This window comes from Mustela lutreola, chromosome 3 (genome assembly GCF_030435805.1).
Source record: "Mustela lutreola isolate mMusLut2 chromosome 3, mMusLut2.pri, whole genome shotgun sequence".
NCBI classification, from domain to species: Eukaryota; Metazoa; Chordata; class Mammalia; order Carnivora; family Mustelidae; genus Mustela; species Mustela lutreola.
Window position 1 is genome coordinate 66,965,713 of NC_081292.1, and position 24,186 is coordinate 66,989,898.

The window sequence follows — 24,186 nt, forward strand, 5'->3', positions numbered from 1 at the left end:
CCCTATTAAGATGACTGATTGAGTTTTAAGTACTTAATTTAAGTATTCATTGCTATTTTATTTATTAAATGCAGTTTTATTATTTTTTTTTTAATTATGAAGAGGTTTAACAATGTGACATTAAGAACATGTTACACTGAAAATTCCCTTCCACTCTTGTTTCTAATTTGGTCATTTCTTAACCTCCACTCCCTATTGGTAACTATTACTATTAACTACTTCCTTGTGGTATCTAGATTTTGATGTGTGAGTTAAAATGAGCATGTGTTTTATTTCCCCATCCGCTTTTTCCCTCCCTTAGTGAAACTTTTATTTGGTTTTCGGAAAATCCACTATTGGCAATAATCCGATTATTATTCTGAGGCTATTAAAATTTATTTCAGTTTTTAAATTTTGTTTTGTTTAGGTTATACATTCACATGATTCAAACACCAAAAGTAGTGAAGAGAAGATACATACTGAAAGACTTCCATCTCTGTTCTTATGTACCAATTTCCATCCCTCTAAGAAGTAACCACTGTTATTTGTTTTTGTGTAGTTTTAGTATATTTTATGTTCTTTGCTTCTGATGTATAAAGTGTTGCCTTATATATAAAGGATTTATAGTTCAGCTTAACATTATCCCTCCACATTTTAAACAACTCATTTTACCAGTACTGGAAAATTATTTTATTTTTTTCCAGTTGCAGGAAGCCAAGCAAATGGAAAAAGAAAGGCATCGGCAGCATCATCATCTGTTGCAGTCTCCAGTAAGCCATCATGAGCCTGAATCACCTCAACTTAGATATTTGCCACCTCAAACTGTTGATCACATGTCCCAGGAACATGAAGGGGACCTTGATTCCCATACAAATGATGTGGATAAAAGCCTTCAGGATGACACAGAACCTGAAAATGGATCTGATATTTCCAGTGCAGAAAATGAACAGACTGAAGCTGATCAGGCAGCTGCAGCTGAAAGTAATCTTTTTGAGAAGGGTTTTTGTGGGGCATGTGTATGTGTGTTAAAGGGGAGAGTGTAGGCACGCATATTTGGTAAAGAAATGGGGGGAGGGTAGTATGCCTTCATGGATATCAGACACATTATGGTAATGTGGATTTTTCTATGCTAAGTGGTGAAGTTAATTGACTTCCACACATAAGACAGCTACTAATGATACTATGCATTCATTGGTATCTCATGAGTAATATGATTTACAGATTTGTTTGGGAGGAGATCTGTGTCACTAAAAGAGGTCATAAGTGTCTGTTAGCATGTTGTATAGGAACTTGAGTTTTTTCCTTAAAATTAGTTTCAGAGCCAACAATAGACCTATTTATTTAGTAAGGTTCTGGAATATGACTGAAGACTTTAGGTCATCAGAATGTTATTGGTTTGGAAAAATATTATGGTCTATAAAGTACTGAAATTTAGTATAAAAAGAAATCTTTTGAGAGACCAAGTGCCTAACATACAGAAATATTCTTATGTCCTGATGTGTAGTAATCACTAAAATTGAGACGTTCTCCAATACTATTTTTCTAAGTAAATTTATTTATAAGAAAAGGATGAGGCCCTAGGGGGCTCAGTTGATTAAGCATCTGATTCTTGGTTTTGGCTTTCTGGTCATGATCTCAGGTTCATGAGATCAAGCCATGAGTCAAGTTGGGCTCCAGGCTCCGTGCCCAGCATAGAGTCAGCTTGAGATCCCCCCTCCATCTCCTTCTGTTTCTCCTTCCACTCTTGTGTGCTTGTGCTTTCTTTCTCTCTCAAATAAATAAAATCTTTTTTGAAAAGGGGTTACAAGATAACAAAATTAAATTACATTTATTTATTTTACTAATTTTTTTTCTAAAAATAATCACATGATGTGATTTTTTTTTTTTCCTCCAAACATTATTTTGAGCTTTTGCTATTCCAGGGAATTTGGTTGTTCCCTTTGTTGCTTCTTAGGTTGGTGTCAAAAAATGATGGAAATTCTCTTGCCTGTTCACTGTGTATATGTGTGGAGGTAGGATGGTTAGGGCTTAGTAAGAGTTTATCTGAATTCTAGATTTTTCTTTGAGAAAAGACTTCTGTAATTTATTTTCAGCTCTTGATTTTTTTTTTTTTTTTTTTAGCCACATCTTTTTTACAACAATAGTGGCATGAACATCAACAGTGGTATGTTTAGATGCCTTTTCACTATTTTTTATAGTCCTTTCCTATTTATTTTAAAAGGGGTAATTTTGATAAATCCAATCATTGACAGTAGTAAAGCTAATAGTAAATTTGTTCTAGTATGCCCTTGCCTGAATTTCACCTACTTTTACTGTGAGTTTATAAAGGGGCTAATTAAAAGGGCTAATCTCTAATAAAGCTGGGGCTTTATTTATTCCTTCATTTCTTCATGGATTCAGTAAACCATTTATTTAGCATACTATGTTCTGGGCACTATGTGGAACTTGGGGTTAAAAAACTGATGGAGATAAAAACATTGTTCTTAAGGTACTCATGGTCTGCCTGGATGGTCGGGTGTATAAATGATGTATAATGTGATAAATATCCTGAAAGTGTCATGCACAAGGTCATTCTGCTTAGAAGAGTTAGGCAATATCTTTGTAGAGAAAGTGATCATGATTTAGTTGAATCTTATTATATAGGAGTTGGAATTGGCTAGCTAGAAGATTATCTGATAGAAGAAACAACATGGGCTGAGACCCAGGGAATGTAAGCATCTACTGTGTATGAGTCACCTTATAGGATACAGAATTATAAATAAAACATAACTCACTGTACTATAGTAATGATTACTTTGGCCCTAGAGGTATTTTCTCTCAATCGCTGATAAAAATAAAAATTCTTCCTGAGAAGCATTGGTTAAGAGTGCTCTGGAGTTAGATTATCTTCTTTGAATCACTTCTCTATCACTAATTAGTTTTATCACTTTGGACATAATAGTTAACTTCTCGAATAATTTCCTGTGTGTAATATTACTGTTACTATAATCTATTTCTGTTAGATTATTTGTGTGAGAATTGACTCTTGATTCACTAGTTATTTTATACACATATTAGTGACTTAGTGACTGTGTGTATTTAGTTTTGTTGAAACTAACTTTCAGATTCTAGATAATTTTAGCCAACTAGAGCACAGAAATACAAAGCTTAGGAGCACTGGCTGGCTCAGTCATTGGAGTGTGTGACTCTTGGTATCTGGGTTGTGAGTTCAAGCCCCATGTTGGGTGTAGAGATTACTTAAGAAATAAAATCTTAAAAAAGTACAAAGCTTAAGGCTGGTGGAAAAATTACCTTGTTAGAGGTAATTTTATATATTTTTACTTTGCTAAAAATTTAAGTGTTATTGTATTTGAATTTTTTTATAAAATAAAACTGATTTGGTGTGCTTATTTATCAAATTTCCCCTTGTGGCATACAGTATTATATAGAATGTAGCAAATATAGATTAGTAGTGGTGAACAATAGAGAGGACAAGATTCTGGAAGCCAGAATCATAAGTAGTGGTCCTTTATAGTAGTATGAGTGGGGATGGGTGTATTAACCCTATCAACTAATATGCAGTCTGATGCCATTTGGAGTAGGGTCCCAGATCCCAAAGCATCCCAAAGTGCTAATTGAGCCTTCCTGAGATATTTGCGTCATTTCAGAAAACCCAATGGAAATCCTATTTTTATCTGCAAGCTAACTCTGGAGTGTCAGGTTTTACCAGTTTCTCTTAAGCTGTTCAGAAGTTCTGATGGGCTTTTAAATTTGCTTTTGATTGTTAAATTGGGGAACAAATTCTTTTCTTGTTAAATTTGGTTTTATACTGGATATGTGGATTATTTGGGGGAAAGAGTAAGGAAGGGCTGGAAAGCACTGGTGGACACCCAGGTAGCCCTATGTCTCTTCTTTAAGAACCTCAAAAATATTAAGGCACAATGATGAGTTTGTTATTACTGATGAACTGAATTAATCAATGTAGGCTCTAATTACATTTAATATATACTTATAAGAGGTCAGATGTGTTAGAAATATTTCATTCAGAGGCACCTGGCTGGCTCAATCATTGTGTCTGCCTTCAGCTCAGGTCATGATCCCAGGGTCCTGGGATCAAGCCTGCATTGGGATCCTGCCCAGCAGGAAACTTGCTTCTCCCTCTCCCACTCCCCCTGTATTCCCTCTCTCGCTCTCTCTCTTTCTCTCTCTCTCTCTCTGAAATAAATTAAAAAAAAAAAAAGAAAGAAATGTTTCATTCAAAATACTTCAAAGTATTTGGCTCCTAAAAGAATAATCTAGAAAACCTACTTAAGTTGAATCATCATTTTTAATAGTTTGTCAGGTAAAGCATTTTTTAAGTTGATTGAATTTATAAATATTTTTAATTTGGGTTAGTTACGAATTTTGAAGGTTTAACTTGTAATCGCTTCTAGTTTCATTTATCATATTTTCTTTTATTCTTAATTTTTAAGGAAGGTTTTTAAATTTAAATGTTTAGTAAAATTTCCAAAAAGTTCATATTTTCTTGGATTTTTCTTTTTTAAAGCGTTATCTAAAAATGACATATTATATGATGGAGAAAACCATGACTGTGAGGAAAAGCCACAAGACATTGTACAGAGCATTGTAGAAGAAATGGTGAACATCGTTGTTGGAGGTAGTGTATTTCACTCAACGTTAGTTTTTTCTGTCTTTGAATATTTCATCCCACTACGGAGGCTATTTATATAATGTGTGGAGCAAAAATACAAGCTTTCTCAAATTGGAGTGTGTGTATAGGAAAAATACTTAAGTATCTTTAATTATAGAACAGTTACTCCCTTTTTTCCTCCAGGTTCAGTTATAATCTTTCATAAAAACCCATTATTCCCTACTGCATTAAAGAAAAGTTGATGCCATTTCATTTTTTTGTTTTTATGTTTGGTGGCAGAGATACATGCTTTATACTCCTAAATGTTCGAAACTCTATAAACCAGAAAATACTAAAATTGATTTGGTTTTGAATATGTGTATCTTTTTTGGAAAAATCCATGCTTTCTTACACCTTTATTATCACAACCAATGTATAGTTGATATAAGGCCAGTTCCTATCTTATGGATTATATTATAAAGATGTTGTAAAGTTTGTTAGGAATTTAACTCACATTTTCCATAAATAGTACTATTTGTAGAGAGGATTAGATTTGAGACCAGTCCACTGAAGCTTATTTACCCATGGTTTTTTGCACGGGAGTAAGCATAGTACTTTGCTACATACACTTCTAGAAGTATAATTAAATGTACAGTATGGCTCTTGAATGAGAATAACACTGTTTCAGCAATATCTAACTCCCACTTATAGCATCATTCCTAAGAATATATTTTCTTCTTTAATGAAACACTAGAACCAGGCATCCATCTGATTGCCTTCTCGTTTTTTCATCTTTTCATTCAGCAAATACTAAGGAAGTGCATACAGTTGGGTGGCACTGTAGGGGGATACAAAAGTTAATCCAAGATAGACCAAATGATAAGTGCTATTACAAAGAAACAGCTAACATCCTATTAAAATTCAGAAAAAAAAGTGATTATTTCCAGCTTAAGTGATCGAGGAGGGCTTCATGTAGGAGATGACACTTGAACTTAGACTGTATGGATTCACACAGGTATGGGGAGTGGTATTTGATGTATTGGAAGCTCTGTTGGCTCAAGTCTAGAGGAGAGGACTTCTGCCAGACTACCACCTGGAAATTGACAGCTAGTGGTTTGGCTGAAGTATAAAATATGTGATATCATATAATAGAAACTAAGGTTAAAGAACAAACTTGCTGATTAAAGGTTTAAGATTTTAGGCTTCATTCCATCGTAAAATAAATTACCATCAAGGATCTTTAAACTAAGAGATGGAATAATTAGAATTATGTACCAAGAAATTAAGTGGGGAAGTAGAAAGTACAGTGGGAGACTAGTGTAGTAATGGAATTCTCAATAAGGTGAAACGGTGGAAATGGAGAGGGAAACGTGAATGGGAAGTGAGATAATGAATGTTAAGTCAAGAAGACTTTGCAACTGATAAAATACCTGGGTGAGAAAGAGAAATTATAAGGTGTGTCAAAGATCCCCAAGAATACCCCAGGGTTTTGTGATTCACTAGAAGGAATCACAGAATTCATTAGTTATGCTCACCATTAAAATTTTTATCATGTAAAGGTACAGTACAAAATCATCAAAGAGAAAATGCATATGGGGAAATGTCTGCAGGAAATCAAATGCACACTTCAGGCATACTGTCCTAGTGAAGTCACACAGAAGGTTCTTAATTCCTCCACATCAGATTGTGAGTGCTGGTTACCAGGGCAGCTCATTAGACTCAGTGCCCAAAGTTATGTTGTCTCCCTTTACTTGCATGTACCCAAATTTCAGATTTCCTAAAGCAAAGCTGGTTTTTAGCATAAACCACATTATTTGTGCAAGTGGTTTAGGCACAGTGAGCCACTCTTACTAGTTCTGGGAATGGTGGGAACCCTCCCAAAATGTAAATTCCTGGGGGCCAGGCAAGGGCCAACCTTAAAAGCCTACCTTTCTGAGGATAGGGAGTCTCAGGCTTACTGTGTTAACTCCTCTATGCATGGGTGGTCAGCCAGTTTCTCAGCCTAAATGGGTAGCTGGATGGTTTAGAACTAGTGGAATTAAATCATGTTGGAAGAGAAGTTGGCTTGGGGAAAAATGTACTAAATTATATTTGACTACTAAATGTGCTTCTGGTACACCATCCATGTGGGAATTTTATGAAATACATAATAGAAATATAGAAATATGTAAGATATCAAGGCAGGTGCTATAGGTGGGAGTCCTTCTGTTAAAATTAATAGTTGAAGCCATAATCTTGAGGAATATGAATTTTAAAACCCTGTATACTTAGAATCAGAGAAGAAAGAGCATTGTGTGTCCATGCAGTCTTTAAAAGTTTAATAATGTATATGAGGGGATGGCAAATTATATTCCATGAACCAAATTTGGCCCATTGCCTACTTTTGTAAATAATGTTTTCCTGGAACACATGCTCGTTTGTTTATGTTTTGCCTTCAATAGCTATCTTTGCACTACAAAAGTAGAGTTGAGTAGTTGCAACAGACCATATGGCCTGCAAAGCCTAAAATGTTTACTAACTGGCCCTTTGCAAAAAAACTTCACCAGTCTCGAATACATATCAATTCAGAGTGCGAAGTGAAATTTTTCTCTCATTTTTCTCTAACTTTTTACTCAGAATGTTTTCATACCTAGACAAAAGTCCAAAGACCAGTACGATGAACACTTGTATGCCCTTTCTCTAGATTCACTACTTGTTAAGAATTTTGGTGCATATGTTTTATGTGTCTTTAAATAGACCTACACACACACACACACACACATACATGTATGTGAATATGTGCGTTTTGCTCATCTTTCCTTGAGCCTTTAAAAAAATTGGCTATATATGTCTTGATACTTTATTCCTAAATACTTTAGCATATATCTTCTAAGAATAAGGGCATTCTCATACATAACCATAATTCATTTTCACACCTAAGAAAATTAACACTATTTTAAGAATATTTAATATAAATACTACATTTTAAAATGTCCCCAAATTCCCAAAATGTCTCTCTTATATACTTTTTTCCCTTTTCTTTTTTAAGTACAGGATCTGAGTACAGTTGCTGCCATTTGATTCTGTCTCTTTTGTCTCATTAGTTTAGAACAAGTCCTCTTGCCTCTTCCCCCATCTTCCATAACATTTACCTTTTTTTAAAGAGTATGATATTGTTTGTAGAGTGTTACGCATTTTGAGTTGATATAACAGTTACCTAATTTAGATTAAATGTATTTGCAAGAATATTGCATAGGTAATGTTGGTACTTTTTATTCATCATGTTAGTTAATTGGTTCATAACAACAAGTTACCCATATTAGTGATAATGTTTCATCACTTGGTTAAGATGGTGACCACAGGTCTCTTCATTGTAAGGGAGACTTTTTACCTTTTAACTATAGTTGACCTTTCAACAAATGACATGGATTGGAACTGCATGGATTTGCTTTATGTGAGTTTTTTTTGCCCCATAAATACAGTCCTGTGAATGTATTTTCTTTTTGTTAATGATTTCCTTAGGATTTTTTCTTTCTAGTTTACTTGACTGTAAAAATACAGTATAAAATACATGTTGAACAATTGTTTATGTTATCAGTAACATGCTGCTTCTGGGCAGCATTTAGCTATTAGTAGTCAAGTTTTGGGGAAGTCAAATTACACAGTTTTCAACTACATGAGGGATTGGCCCTCCTAAGCCCCATGTAGGTCAACTGAAATATGAAATAAATAATCTTATTTCAAGATCATAGAAGGATCTTTCCATTTAGTGGTTTTAGCATCCATGAATGATCCTTGACTTACATATTGCATTGGTTACAAAATAGTGATTTCATAATTCTAACATTAATTGACGCTTTTCTATGGAGAAGAGCTCTTCTTCTTTAAAAAAAAAAAATAATACTGTGAGCTCATGAGTTCTTTGCTATTCATCTTATTATAATCATTTACCATTATTCTTTGTTCTTGAGCTGGCCAGTAGGAATCCAGCTCCTGTGTCTTTCTGATGTGATTCTATTATCTTGAGCATTTCCTTGTTTTCTGGAAACAAGGTGTTTTAAGTTAAATGTTCAACTTTCCCTTGCCCCAGCTCTGGAATCAGTTGCTTCTTTAAGGAGTTTTTGTTCTTTTTAGTGGGCAATTATATTTAGCGACTAGGCATACTCATTCCTGCTGAGGTGTCATGGTGTCGTTACTTCTTAGCCTTTGTAATGTACAGAGACAGGGAGATCTACCGTCACAAGTTCATATTGATAGTTCCAGGTCACATCCAGTGCCACTAGATTTTTCTTCATCTTCTTACATTTCACATTTGTATTTCCCTTTTCCCACAGTAAAAACCCAAATTCTCAGCAACAACTTACTAAAGTTCAATTTTTTTTATATATGTGTATTTAGAATGCATCCTACTGAGGATGAATAATAGCTACACTATTTACAGTTGTATAATTTATAATAGTAAACTGTATTAACTATTTTATTGATTTATTTATTTGAAGATCACTTGCATGAATGAGAGTCAAAAATTTTATAAAACATATACTCAGAATTCTTCTATCCATTCCTTGCTGACCTGCCTGACATAGGTAGCCACTTTCATTAGCTTTTAGTTTATCCTGTGTGTGTATGTATTTCCCCCAGATTAATAAGCAGGTACTTAACATTATTTCTCTTTCTTTTTGGCAAAACATTTTATATCTTCTCCTTTTTTTTTTTTTTGGTACCCCCCCTTTTTTTTCACTTAATATATGCTGTAAATACTCTTTTCAGTTGTAGGAATTTTCCTTATTTTTTCTCTTGGCTGTCTGCACAGTAATCTGTTATGTGGATGTATCATAGTTGACTCAACTAGTCCCTTATTGACAGGAACTTGGATCGTTTCCAGTGTTTTGCTATTACAAGTAATGCTGCCATGAATAACCCTGTACATCTGTATTGTTTCATATTTGTGGGGGTTTAGATTGGGGAAAGATTCATAGAACTGAGATTACTGGGTCAAGTGGTAAATTAATAAGATTAATTAGCTATTGCTAAATGTCCCTTCATAGGTATTGTTCCATTATGCACTCTTTTTTTTTTTTTTTTTGGTACCATTTTGCACTCACCAGCAATATATAAGAGTGCCTTTTTCTTGATAATTGCTAGTGGAATTTAAAGTTTTGAATTTTTGCCAACCTGTTAGGTGAGAAATGTTTCTTAGTTTATTATTTTTTTAAATTCTAGTATATTTAACGTTTAGTGTTGTATTAGTTTCAGGTGTACAATATAGTGATTCAGCAGTTCCATACATTCCTCAAGGCTCATCATGATAAGTGTATTCTTAATCCCCTTTACCTATTTTACCCATTCCCCCTTCCCCTCTGGTAACCACCAGTTCTCTGTATTTAAATAGAGTTTGGTTTTTTTTTTTTGTCTCTTTTTTCTCTTTGTTCATTTGTTTGTTTCCTAAATTCCACCTGTGAGTGAAATCATATGGTATTTGTCTTTCTCTCACTGTCTTATTTCACTTAGCATAATACCCTCTAGATCCATTCATGTTGTTACAAATGGCAAGATTTTATTCTTTTTCATGGGTAAGTAATATTCCATTGTGTATGTATACCACATTCTCTTTATCCACTTCTTAATTTGGTTATAATTTGCATTTCTCTGTGGATGAAAATTAAGTATCTTCTCAAATATAAGTGTCATTACATTTCTTTTTTTAGTGAATCCTCTATAATCTTTCTGTTATTCTTGATTTTTTTCCCTTAGGTTTTTTTTTTTTTTTTTTTGTATAGCATTTTCATTAGATGCTTATCAATTTTGATGTATGAGTAATTCATAACAAATACTGGCCTTTAGAATTTTTGGTTATTGAATACCTTCATATTTTCGTTTTTTCCCTTCTCTCTTCATTTTAACCTTTCTTTCTGTTGCACCATTTACATTCTCTTAAGCTTTGAAACCCAAAGCACACACTTACTTTTACTAAGCCGTTTCATGAGCACTTCCTTTCAAGATCTTTAATTTCTCCCACTGTTCTTCTTGGTGATTACTGAATGGTTCTTCGGCCTCTTATTTTTGGGGATTTGATGTTTTGTTTGCAAAATTATTGTGAGGGCTTCCTGTAAGGGCAGCACTTCTGCTGCTCAGTCAGAAAGGAACTTCTGCAAAGCTGTGGCCCCATGTGTAGAACAGGCAAGTGAGAGGCAGCAGATACTTCAAACAGCATGTGCCTCAACTCTTGTCACTTAAGTGTTTCTTAATTATCAGTTCTACTTTGTATTTCTTGAACTGTGAATCTTTCTGAATTAGTTTGAATTCTGAAAACATGCTCAGTGTCTTCTCCCACAGCAAAATCCTCAACCTGCTCTGTATTAACTTTCTTTAAATAAATTCTAGTTGCGTATCTTTTTACTTCTGTAACATACCTACCTCTCTCTGACTGTGCTATATCGGCCAAATCAGAGAATTTGTGCTAGTAAATTCAACTCAATAACATAGATTCAAGATTTACTATTTAAAAATACTTAATGTTGGACTGCGTATTAGAGCTTCAAGGACAATAAGACATCTTCTGACTATCAAGATTCTAAAATCTAGGGCGCCTGGGTGGCTCAGTGGGTTAAGCCGCTTCCTTCAGCTCAGGTCATGATCTCAGGGTTCTGGGATCGAGTCCCGCATCGGGCTCTCTGCTCAGCAGGGAGCCTGCTTCCTCCTCTCTCTCTGCCTGCCTCTCTGCCTACTTGTGATCTCTCTCTGTCAAATAAATAAATAAAATCTTTTAAAAAAAAAAAAAAAGAAAGCTTTAAAAAAAAAAAAAGATTCTAAAATCTAGTGAGGGAAAAAGCTGCATTAATAGATAATGTCAATATTATAAGCCCTGGAATAGAGGTGTGTTCAGGGTTCTACTGGAATCCCAAGTTCTAGTCTTGAAAGTGAAGGATATTTCCAATCTTGAAAGTGAAGGATATAACATTGCCGTTGCAAACATTTAGATTATTTTCAAGTTTTTGCTTTTTTATAAACACTGTTCTGAGGAGCATTCTCATCATAGATTATCTTTTAGCACTTTAGGATAAATTTCTAAAAAGGAATACTTTTTTAAAAAAGGAATACTTTGATCAAGGTTATGGGTATTTAAATTTTATATAATGTATGTTGTTTAATATCACTTTACTAGATGGATTATATCTTACAGTTGTAATTTGTGTTTCTCTGATAACTTGTAGGATCAAAACCCAGGGAGAAGCCATTATTTTTGTAGGTCAAATGTCGGAAGTTTCTTGGTCCAGTTGAGTATCTGTGGGCTATTAATACTTTTCTGAATTGTATGTTCATGACTTTTGCCTGTTTTTCCTTTTGGTTTTTTTGTTCTTATTTCAAGGTTTATTCACATCAAGAAATTAACCCTTACTCAGTGTATTGTAAATACTTTTTTTTCTAGTCAATCTTTGTTTTCATTTTGTTTAGCCTTTGCCTGTGTTACTGTTCTGAGCAGCTATTTGACCACATATAAAAGATGTAATGAATATTGTCTTTTTGTATGTGTGTGAACTCTTTTTGTCTTGCTTAGAATGGATTTTACCACCCTAAGATTACAGAAATATTCTGCCCTACATTTTTCTAATACCTTTGTTTTTACTTTTTGAATATAGATTTGTAATTCATCTGAAATTGATTTTTCTGTCTAGTAGGTGATTTCATAGCTAACCTTTAGAATAATTTTTTATCAGTTAATTTGAAATTTTATCTTACATGATTCTGAAATTTTATCCTATAGATTCTGCTTGTGTTTTGTCTACAGTAACAGTGAGCTATCTGGTGTTGAATTGTTTAAAATATTTTGATTTTATAGTACACTTTGATCTTTGTAGTGCAAGTCCCCCTACCCCTGCCAATTTTTTTAAATATCTAGTAAATGTATTCTACATGACTTTAGAGCCAGTTCATTAAGTTAAAAAAAATTTATTTATGATTGAATTTGTATTGTGTTTATAAGTTAATTGGGGAGTTGTATCTTATTTGTAATATTGAACCTTCTTATCCAGAAGCATAAATTCATTCAGTTAGATCTTTTATGTCACTTAGTAAAATTTCATTGCTTTCTTCCTTTTCCTCTTGCACAGTTCCTGTTAAATTATTTCTGTGTTTTTTGTTTTAGTTTTGGTAGTATTTTGGATGAGTCCTTTTCTAATTTACTTTTTTTTCTAATTTAATTTTTTAAAAAATTCTAAGTTTATATTTAAACTGTATGTAAGATTACTTTATTCCTGCATCTTCTCAGTTGTTTCTGCTCTATATTTGCTCTTTTTCCTTACCTACTTGGTGAGATTTGGCTTTACATTCAAGGATCTTTTTGTCATCTCTGTCTAGTGCTAACCACATTGCTAGGGTGAATGCCCACATGGAGAGTTGTACCATTCACTTCCTCTCACAGAACTCATTCAGTGTAGATGATGTATTTCATCCTGTAAACTTGGACTGCTTTGCCAATATGCTGACCTTTGTGATGTCCTCACATAAATTGTACTTCATGATCCTTTTGAATGGGCATGGATTGAACGTTGTACTTCTGTCTCAGCTTTTTGGAAAGGAAGGAAGACATAATCTTCCTGTAAGTGTGAGAAGGTGCACTGAAATGGCTTGTACTGTTCTTGATCCAGTCAGGAGTCACAAAGGGATTGAACTTTATTTTGGTCTCTGGCACTTCAGCAATGGCCACAAAAGGCTCCTACTTCCTAATTTGATTGGAATATAGAAAAACCCTTAGTTTTCCATATTTATCTCCTACTAAGTTACTCACCTTCTAAATGTGTATTGTTTCTAAAACTTTTTTATTTGATTATCTTGAGTTTTTTTAGGTGAAGAATGTATTTTGTCTTTGTTTCTTCTTTTACAGTATTCTAATTTTTATTCTTTTGTTTCTGTTAGAAAACATTGGTTTGAACTCCCTCTCATTAACTCCCTCTCTTCCAAAGCCAGTGTCCTCTTGAACTATTTCCAGATTTCCGTAGCCATACCAAAGCTAGGATGTTTTCATTTGTTTGGATACCGGTGTTTATGGATATCTAACTACCTAACTTATTTTTTTTCTTTCAACTTCAAACTGGGTCCAGTATAAGATCCCAGAGGCTGATCTGCAAATCAAGCTACTTACTTGTGTTTGTGTGTGAGACCCTGTGTTCAGGATTGGGCGACTTTTCTAAGAGAAATATTGGGGGTGGGGTGGGGTGGGGTGGGGTGGGATCGGGTTGTTTCTTTTTTTTTTTTTTTTTTAACCTGATTTTGGGGATGGAGGGGAATCCTATTTTTTATAGTATATTTGTTTTTTCATTAACATTTCCTTTGAGCCTTGAATTTTTACTAAATTTCCTCCTGACTTAAAAATCTTGTTTCTAATCTGGGAATTTGAAATCTTGGTACTTAATGTTACACCAATTTTTCCAAAGAGTTCAAACCAATTTAATATCAGTACATGGTAAAAATTTGCAGCCATTTCAAGCAGCTGGTGGGCTTTATATATATCATCGTTAACTGGTATCATTAAATGTTCTGAGAGGTGAATGTAAAATGTAAAAAGTATAGGTTTTTTTTTTAAATAATAATAAACTTTCAAAGAGAAAAAAAATCATGTTAATTATGGCAAGGAACCTCATTTTGTTTCTAACATTACTTTTGTATTTTACCCATAAGTTTGATAATTGCCGTTGTTTTTTGGAGGATACTCTATCAAATTAAGTATATGAGTGTGTTTGTGCCTGGATGTAATTTTACTTTTCTTTTTTAAGTCAGGATTATCTTGAATTTTTTCATACCAGTGAAAAATACCAGACCAGCAATTATCAAACTTACGGGTGAAATATAGCAGTAATGTTACAAACATTACATTTGTCTCTTGCTTATATTTTTCCTAGTAATTTCACTGGGATTCATCAAAAGAGAAGTTAATTTTTAGTGGACTCAATTACCACTTTGAAAACAGAATTCTGCACTTACATTTAGGAGATTATTGGAGGGAGAATTAGAGGAGAAGACATAGAGAATAATAATATATAACTCTGTTTAAAGTACTTTCTGGAGGCGCCTGGGTGGCTCAGTGGGTTAAGCCGCTGCCTTCGGCTCAGGTCATGATCTCAGGGTCCTGGGATCGAGTCCCACATCGGGCTCTCTGCTCAGCAGGGAGCCTGCTTCCTCCTCTCTCTCTCTGCCTGCCTCTCTGCCTACTTGTAATCTCTCTGTCAAATAAATAAATAAAATCTTTTAAAAAAAAAATAAAGTACTTTCTGTGTATCCCAAATGATTTAATGTGCTTTACTTATATTTATTCACTTAATTCTCCCCCAACACTGGGATATTTAGGTGCTATTACCATTCCCTCTTTTACAATGAGGAAATTGAGAGATTTTAAGTTAACTTGTAGGAAGCAGTAAAGTGAAGAATGTTTTTAGTTCTTCTGAGAAATTTCCTAGGAAGGGAGGAAGGAAAGTATCATCAATGAATATTGATTATTCCTCTCAGAAATGTGAAAAAATGAGAAAAATGGATAGTAGCAGAGGTGTAGCAAGAATTGAAAGAATTTTTTTTTCATTGAAAAGATTTGAATATGTTTATTGAGTATTGGAGAAGATTCAGTCGTATACATGAGATTGAAAATGCAGTGCTGCAAGAAAAAACTTGAGTGGGAGGAAAGTACTAATGAATGCAAGAAGAGATTGGTTTGAATGATAGTTCACTTTAGAAGTACAAAGGAGTATTTTTTCCCTCTAAAATGAGAGGAAAGAGAAAGATTATTGTTGATGTGATGTAAGGAACTTTATGGTGGGACGAGGGAGAATGAAGTAGCCTATGTTAACTTAACCTACTTCTTAGCTAAGTAGGTAATTTGTTTGTTAAGGGAAAGTGAAGGAGGGGCAGAGGGAGGCGATGTAATTGGGTGCTGTCAGAAAATGGAACAAGTGCTTTGAGGGATAATTGTCAATTTCTGATAATCATTATTAAATTTTTTATGACTTCTTCCAGAGAATCCTTTGCATAGTAAACATTTTTACATATGTAAGGTATGTATAACAAATACGTCTTTTTAAAGCCATAGCACATTAATACATACGTATATATATTGAAAGGTGTAACAGCATTAAGCATGTCTAGTATAAGCATGTTAAAGCTCTGAAAGGGCCACTAGGAAAACTGTTTTATGTAATGCAGAGTTTCCCAAGTAAGTTTTATCAATGAGTATCTTTTTCATGTACCAGTTGTTAATTGTAAAACATGCTTCGAAATCATCCAGTTTAATCTATCCAGGGTGTTCTAATTTGGATAGCAGAAAGGAGCTTCAGAGTTGGGATACCAGATACACTTTTTTCATTAACAAATTAGTCAAAAATTGGGCACATGTTATTAGTTATCAACAAAATAATAGCTACCACTGATTGAGAATCACTCGTGTTCTTTATGAATCGTGCGTATGTAGGTTATTTGTGTTTTGGTGATTCCTCACGAACATTATTATCTTTGTTGCTGATGTAGAAACTGAGTAAAAGAAAGATGAAATAAGTTATCCAGTTAAATTGGGAGACATGATTGATACATAGGTCTTTCATATTCCAAAATCTGCTCCTTATAGTATAGTATGTTTCCCTTGCTTATAGTTCTCTTTTAATTGGTAACATGAAATGAGCAATTTTCTCCCAGATGGCTGAGTTATGGCCACAGACACTTATTTGTTTCTTTTTAAAAATAATACATGTTGGGGCGCCTGGGTGGCTCAGCGGGTTAAAGCCTCTGCCTTCAGCCCAGGTCATGATCCCAGGGTCCTGGGATCGAGCCCCGCATCAGGCTCTCTGCTCAGTGCAGAGCCTGCTTTTCTCTCTCTCTCTCTCTCTCTCTCTTTCTGCCTGCCTCTCTGCCTACTTGTGTTCTCTGTCAAATAAATAAATAAAATCTTTAATAATAATAATAATACATGTTACACCTAGACTAATTATGGATAACTGGATATTATTTGCATTATCTCTTTGTTTTACTGACAGTCATTTATTTCTATTCATATTAACTAAAAGTATGATTACTCAGAGTGACATGCTGAAAAATATTCAGTGTTGTAGCCATTTCTTCCATGTGTATGTTCTAAAGGATATATTATTAGAGTTATTAATAGGTATTCTAAAAAGAGGAAGGAGGTGCTCATGGTAAAATAGTTTTGGAAACACTGCATAGTATATATTCCCTGTAGAGAGCATATTATAAAGACTATAATGAAGAAAGCTATTTCCCAGCGTATCTCTAACTACTTGGTAATAGAATATTTTTTTGAAGAATCTCTGTTAACATCTTAAGGCTTTAGCATTCATTAGAACCGAGCTAGTAAATGATAATGGAGACCAAAAGTAAGCTCCTGTTTTGGCACATGCCAGTTAGCCTTTGATCAGCTGAGTGTGTTTCCTAGCTAGAGCTACTTAAGGATTGTATTTGGATGTATTCCAAATGCATACTTACTACTAAGTATGCTGACCTTTAAGTGGTGCCAATACATACTACTTCACATTGCTTTTTTGCCACTGTTGAGTTTTAAATATTCTATGCCTTTTCAGTACACTTCAGTTAAGTCAGATGCATTTGCATGTTTTTTTATTCTTACCGTTTTAGATATGGGAGAAAGGACTACTATAAATGCAAGTGCAGATGGCAACATTGGAACTATAGAGGATGGTAGCGACAGTGAAAATATTCAAGCAAATGGAATTCCAGGAACACCAATTTCTGTTGCATATACACCGTCTTTACCTGATGACAGATTGTCTGTCTCTTCCAATGATACTCAGGTATCAGTGGGGGGCAGGGGGGTATCCTGTTAATCTCTTAGATGTATAGGCTACCAGCACCTTATGGTGAATATATGTAGTTGATAATGCTGGCTGATTATAATTTTGGGAAAATAAAAACTTGGGTATTTCTTATTGATATAAATCAAAGCAGTTTATCCCCTAAATATATTGATAGTTAAATTTACAACTCTAAGCTGTTTGGTATTATTCACATCTTCTCTATGCTCCCCCCTATTGAAATTGCATTTAAAAAGAGCATTTTTATCATATATTCATAGGACAGTTCTAGTATCATTGGATGAGAAAGATCTTTAAGACATTTAAGGAACTTCTACTTACTTTCATTCGGGGCTACAATGAAATCTATACGTGGTAGTGATAGGTTCTTCTCATCCTCCCTACCCCTGTATTTAGTGTGTTCTTATTTTAGATAAGGAAGTCCTACAGTAAATCATTGCCCTGTGTATAAGATTAAGCTTTCTTGGCTTTATTAACCTTCCTCGGTTAACAACTTTGAAACATTGCTTTGACAATTTCTGTTGTTTTATGTGTCTCTAAGCAGAGGATATAAAACATCAAATAGAACAAAAACATAAAACACCCAATGGCAGGTAATGGAAAGCATGGTTTAGGCCAGGGAGGAGATATCTTGTCAGAGCATGATGTGCTAGATTTTGTTAGTAATGGTATGAACTGAATAAAATTCAAGAGTTTTTTGGTGGCTAAGTGTGTATTTTCAAAGAATTCATTTTTTTAGGTGCCTGGGTGGCTCAGTCAGTAGAGCATCTGCCTTTGGCTCAGATCATGATCGTGGGGGCCTGGGACTGAGCCCTGCATCAGTGCCCTGCTTTAGTGGGGAGTCTGCTTCTCCCTCTCCCTTTGCAAATCCCCCTGCTTATGCTCGCTCTCTCTCTCCCTCTGTTAAATAAGTAAAAAATCTTTATTTAAAAAATAAGAATTTGTTTTTTAAGGTATTAATTTACTGCTGGGGAGGAGCGTGGTATGTCAGATTAAAGAGAGAAACAGTGTGGCAAATTCCTCATTAGGTTTCCCTGTTAGCAGAACCCCCTCCATATATTACAGAATTGAATAAAATATATAGAAAGCTGAAATGGTTTTACACTGGCAAATTTCTTTATTTACATGGTATGTTAACTTGTTTAGGAATCTGGAAATTCTTCAGGACCTTCACCTGGTGCTAAGTTTTCCCACATTTTACAAAAGGATGCCTTTCTAGTATTCAGGTCATTGTGTAAACTGTCCATGAAACCACTGTCAGATGGACCACCAGATCCAAAGTAAGTCATTAGCTATTGTCCTTGACAAATACAATTTTTTAAGATTGAAACTTACTGTTAGATAGTCTTTGGAGTTTTTTGTTATTCTTGTCCCATAGAACTCTCAAAAATACATTTTAGGGCTATTTTGCTTTTTAAAATATGTATTTGAAAAACAGTGAGTTTGAAAATTACTAGGTATCTTACACTGTTTCCCAAAGCATACCAATAGCATTAGAGAAATGTTCCTGATTGAACAATTGAAAGAATTCTTATTTCAGTATTATGAGTAACTGTGGAGTTAATGTAGCCCTGTTACATTTAGCCTTGTGCTAGGTTTCTGAAAGCTACCAGTTGAAAGGTAATAAAACCTAAGAGAAATAAATTTTAAAATTCATAATGAAAGATACTACATATTATGGTCTGAAAAATGCTCTAATTTGATATCTTTCTCTGTGGGAAACAGGAGGTACTTTGAGATGGGAGTCACTTGGCTGATTCCTGTCAAATATATTAGTTTAAACTGTAGGAAAGTACCATTTTTTGTCAGAAATCACCAAATATCTTTCATTTCATGAGTCAAATATAACGAATTTTTGCTTGAGACTGAGTTTGGGCACTATTAAAGAACCATGCCTCGCTAATGTTGCAGCATGATGAGGTGCAGCACGACAATTTTAGGAGAACTTTCTGGAGAAAAAGTCAGCCTGGCCTGAGTAGCTTTTTAAAAAGGATATTGAAATAGGGGGAAAATGTAAGCAATACTACTTCATTTTTTTAGAAACTCTAGAGCATTTTGGTTTCTAAATGTCACCTAAAAAGAAAGACTAGAGACTGTTAGAATAGGGGAAAAAGAAAAACTTTGTAAGTTTTGGTAAACCACGTTTGTTATATTTTGTATACAGTTTTATTTTGTCATATTGTCCTGAATCAGTGAGAAACATCTTCTAAGCCCTAAAACCCCAAATTCTAAAATCTTTTTAGGCCCAAATCCTGAGAGTCAGAAATATTACATTGATTTTTCTATTTTGAGAATGTAAACTCCATGGAAAAAGCATTAAGGTTGTTCAGATTGCTGTATAAAGTTGATTATACCCTATGTATGTTATAAGAATATATTCAGAATTTTTTCAATTTCTTATTCTCACTATAACAGGAAAAATAACCATCTCATTCCAAATTGTTGGAAGACTTTGAGGAGGAAGTAACTTAAGAATTTAGTGTTATTGCTAATTGCCATCTTTGCCATGATTTAAAAATGTTATTAACCTTTAAAGTCTCAGATATTTACTTTTCTATATCAACTGTTAAAAAGTGTGATTTGGAAAAATACGAATAAGCAGAAAAAGGAGAATTCTTTAAAGTACCCAAAATAAAAAGAAAACAAAATACATGATTTTAAGGAGTACTTTATGGCAGGGAGCATTCCTTAGTGCTAATAAAGAGTAATCTAGTTTTGGAAAGCTGCAGTCTTTAATATTACAAAGGATTCTTAAGAGAAATAATGTAAATTATGCTCCTACTCCGTAGACTTAAACCAAATATTTAGAAATTTTGTTCAAACTTAAAAAAGACCTTTTTGGTCATCAGGAACATTAAACATTAGAACTGAATACAGAAGAAATCAAATTTTCTACCCCTAGAAACTGTTCATTTTCCAGAAGAGAATTTATGGTTTCCTATCTTGAATGATTTTTCCCCAAAATTAATGACTTGTAATTATATAATTTTCTTTTTTGCCTTGCTTCTCTTGATGTTTTGTGATCTTGCTAAGATGATGTTCCAGGAATAGTTCGTTAAGCTTAAATCATAATTTGAAACCCCCCAGTGAAAATCTGTAGACCTGAAATTTCTAGCTGCTTTTGCATATAAAAGATAATTTGCATAAGATAATCATTTGATCATTTCTTCATTAATGAATGCCTTATAGATAGTAGTCCTTAATAAATGTTTAGCTGGGTGTATGAATAAATCCATGAGTGATTGAGCACATACTGTGTACAAGGCATTTTGTTAGATCTAGGTATTAAAAAAAAAACACAACAAAAATTTATGTGTTCGATAATAGTAAGCTACAGGTTTTAAAGACTACTGGAATTGAGCAGAAAAGATAATAAATTAGCTAGACTAGGAAGTAGTCATAATATTAAAGCTCTGGAAGGCTTCACATGAAGGGGAGATACTTTAACCCATACCATATTTTCGTGGGCTCTTCATAATCTAACCTCGCACTGTTTCTAACTTGATTTAAGCTTTTTTGGTGGAGGGGAGGTAATACTATATTTGCTGCACAAAGCCATCTTGGAAAGTTGATATGTAGCAAGTAATGATATTACTGATTTCAGTTTTATTTCAAAGATGGTAATATTTTTGTGATTCCCATTTACATGAAATTAAAATATTTCTTAGAGTTTCTTAGGTTCTTGAAATACTCGACCCTTAAAACATAACATTTTTAAGGGAGAAATCAAGAACAATTAAGTTTGTTATCTGTGGTGCAAATGTGACACCAATGATACACTATTTGGGAAGAATAAAGTAATTAGCTGCTAGAACATGTTAAGTGTGTTCTGTATTTGAAAAAGTTGCATGGGTTCTTGGTCTGTTGGTGTTAAGAGGCCTCTTTTAATGGAAGAAAAATTATATGTGTGAAATCTGATAATTATAATGCTAGATATTGATCAGAATATGGTATAATATATTGATCAGAAAAAAGGTGAAAATTTAAGCTGAAAAGGAGTTTTTTGCTTTTCATTATTAAAATATTTAGAATAAATGTGTAGACTGTTAAGAAATATAAATGTTCTAAAAGCCTCTTTGTATTTCAAAAAAGAAAAGAACTTTAAATGGTTATTGAAAAAATAAGCTTGAAATAGTCCTATAGCTTCTTCATACAACCAAAACTTTGAATTTTGTTTAGGGTTTTTGAGTAGCATACCTAGGCAAAAAGTATATTATATACTAAACTATTAAGTATTATATACTGTGGAACTATTATATACTAAATATGGCACATAATGTAGGAAACTCATGATGAGTTCTAAAAGGTGAAATATGCTTGTGAAAGAAAAGAACAAGGAATAAATATTTTTCGTGTATGAAGGAACAGTAGGTTGATTTTAAATATGTGTAAATGATTGCTTTTCCTTATAAAAAGTTTATGAGATTATGTGGTACTTGAGAATGTAAGTGGGACTACCATTATTAGTGTCAAAGCTCATTCATGTACTGTGCTTTTGTGGTAGAGTGTTCTGTTCCTATCCATTTTAAAGTTTGTGAAATTTTGTGGTACCAGGAAATATCTTTGGAACACCCTTTTATTACCATAATGCTAAATATGTCCATATACTGTGCCTTCTTTTTTACGTTTTAGGTCTCATGAGTTACGATCCAAGATTCTTTCATTGCAGTTACTTCTATCCATTCTGCAGAATGCAGGACCTGTTTTCAGGACAAATGAGATGTTTATTAATGCAATTAAGCAGTATCTGTGTGTTGCACTTTCAAAAAATGGAGTCTCATCTGTACCAGAGGTTTTTGAGCTTTCTCTTTCCATATTTCTCACTTTGTTGTCAAACTTCAAGACACATCTGAAGATGCAAATTGAGGTATGTTCTACATTGTTGGGTATTTCATTAGTTTCATGTTTTAAATCAGATTATTCATTCCCTAGAAAATTTTTCAGAATGTGAAATAATATTTATGAATTTTCATGTACAACTGACTCTTGAACCAATATACTGCTTTGAACTGAGGGGGGGCCCACTTACATGTGGATTTGTTTCAATAAGTGTTGGTACGGTACTGTAAGTATGTTTTCCTTTCCTTCTGATTTTCTTTTTCTTTCTTTAGTTTACTTGATTGTAATACAGAATATAATACAGCATATAATAGAATACAGAATATAATACAATACAGCATATAATACATATGATGTACAAAATATGTGTTAGTTGAATGTTTATGTTATCAGTAGGCTTGTAGTCAACAGTGGTAGTTAAGTTTTTGGAGAACCAATGTTACATGTGGATTTTTAACTGCACAAGGATCAATGCACTAAACCCTCACATTGTTCAGGGGTCAGCTGTGCTGCTTTTTCATTTACTCATTCAACTAGCATGTGCTTATGAAATATTAAGCACTGGGTGAACAGTAAGAATACAAAATCAGATTAGACACAGCCCTGCCTTCAAGGAGTTTATACTGGTTGAATGAATGATTCTAGATGTCTTGTGTTAGTTCAGCCCTCACAATAATTTTGCCATTGTTTATATTATATATAGTAGTGAATTTGGTTATCTTAAAAGAAAGCTTTAAATATATACTTTATCTACATGGTCTTAAGCCACCTAAGTTTTGGGCACTAAAAAGAGGCTATTAAGAAGGATTACATTTTTAGTGTTTTATTTTAGGAGTTCGAAATTTTAATTTTTGCTTTGTATTATTTTCCAAATGTGCAAATGATAAATTATCATTTCCCAGAGATTTGAGGTGGGTGGAACAATATTACTATACTTTATTACTAATGTTCTACAATATCTTTTAAAATTCACATGGAATATTATGGGAATAAGAATAAGGCCTTAGTATTTTAAGTTAAAGGTTCATAAATGGGGCCAAATTTTTAACAGGAAACAATTTCTGGCACATATATATTGTCAAATTTTAATTTGTCTTATCTCTGTCAAAATAATGGGACATTTAACTAGGAAAAGTTGCTATTTTTTGATAATTCTTCTCATTATATTCAGGCATTACAATTAAAAGAGATTTTTAAAAAACGTTCGGACCTTTTGCTTCCTTACTAACCCAAAAATCTTTCATGAGATGATGAAGCATTTAAATTGCCATTAGATACTTTTAGAAGACCACATTCATTTAGTTAGAGACTTCTGAACACTGAGACTCAACTTTTTTAAGTACTTTTAAGTAGACTGTGAAATATAAATTCTTAGGGAACCAGATATCACAGAAGTCAAATAAATCGGGATTATTATTTTGTAGATTAAATTTGATGTATAAAACTTTTGGAAGCACAAATTTAAAGGAAATATTGGTAAGAAATTTTGTTTGTCCTCACATGGTGCATTCTCATTATAAAATTGTTGTAATATTGCTCTGTGTGTTTAAAGAAATAAGTTTAATTTCATTCTTCTTTGTCCCTTATGGAAAGCATGAGGATCAAACAAGGCAAGTGTAGATTGCTTTTGAAAAATACTACACATATTCAAATGCAAGTTAAGCTGTGTTCTAGTTGTAGAAAGCAAAGCCGACATACGAAAATCTAAATTTGCAAAGCAAATTTGAGGTTGTTATTATATGAGTATTCATTTTATAAGAGTATTCAGTTCAAAGTTTCGATAATGTTATTTTTCCATAGACATTAACTTACATGTCTGTATCAGATAATTGTTAATGCACAACTTTTCAAGAAAATATTTGCAGACAAAGTGTCTTTGATACTCTTATTCTACACATATTATATTTTAGGTGCTCTATAAATCTTTAAAAGTTTGGGGTTTTTTAAGAGCCC

General features: G+C 33.5%; 1 protein-coding gene and 1 pseudogene across 2 annotated transcripts in view; one reads left to right on the top strand and one right to left on the bottom strand.

Moving 5' to 3' along the window:
- The window catches only part of ARFGEF1 (ADP ribosylation factor guanine nucleotide exchange factor 1), a 155,210-nt gene that overhangs the window by 53,787 nt on the left and 77,237 nt on the right, over window positions 1–24,186 (top strand). For both annotated transcript variants that reach the window (XM_059166286.1, XM_059166287.1), the window contains exons 6-10: window positions 684–960; window positions 4,505–4,615; window positions 17,198–17,373; window positions 18,541–18,674; window positions 22,027–22,261. In XM_059166286.1, the coding sequence (XP_059022269.1) occupies window positions 684–960; window positions 4,505–4,615; window positions 17,198–17,373; window positions 18,541–18,674; window positions 22,027–22,261 (933 nt within the window). The remainder of the gene's footprint in view (window positions 1–683; window positions 961–4,504; window positions 4,616–17,197; window positions 17,374–18,540; window positions 18,675–22,026; window positions 22,262–24,186) is intronic.
- LOC131827699 (large ribosomal subunit protein uL24-like) lies at window positions 12,817–14,048 on the bottom strand (annotated as a pseudogene).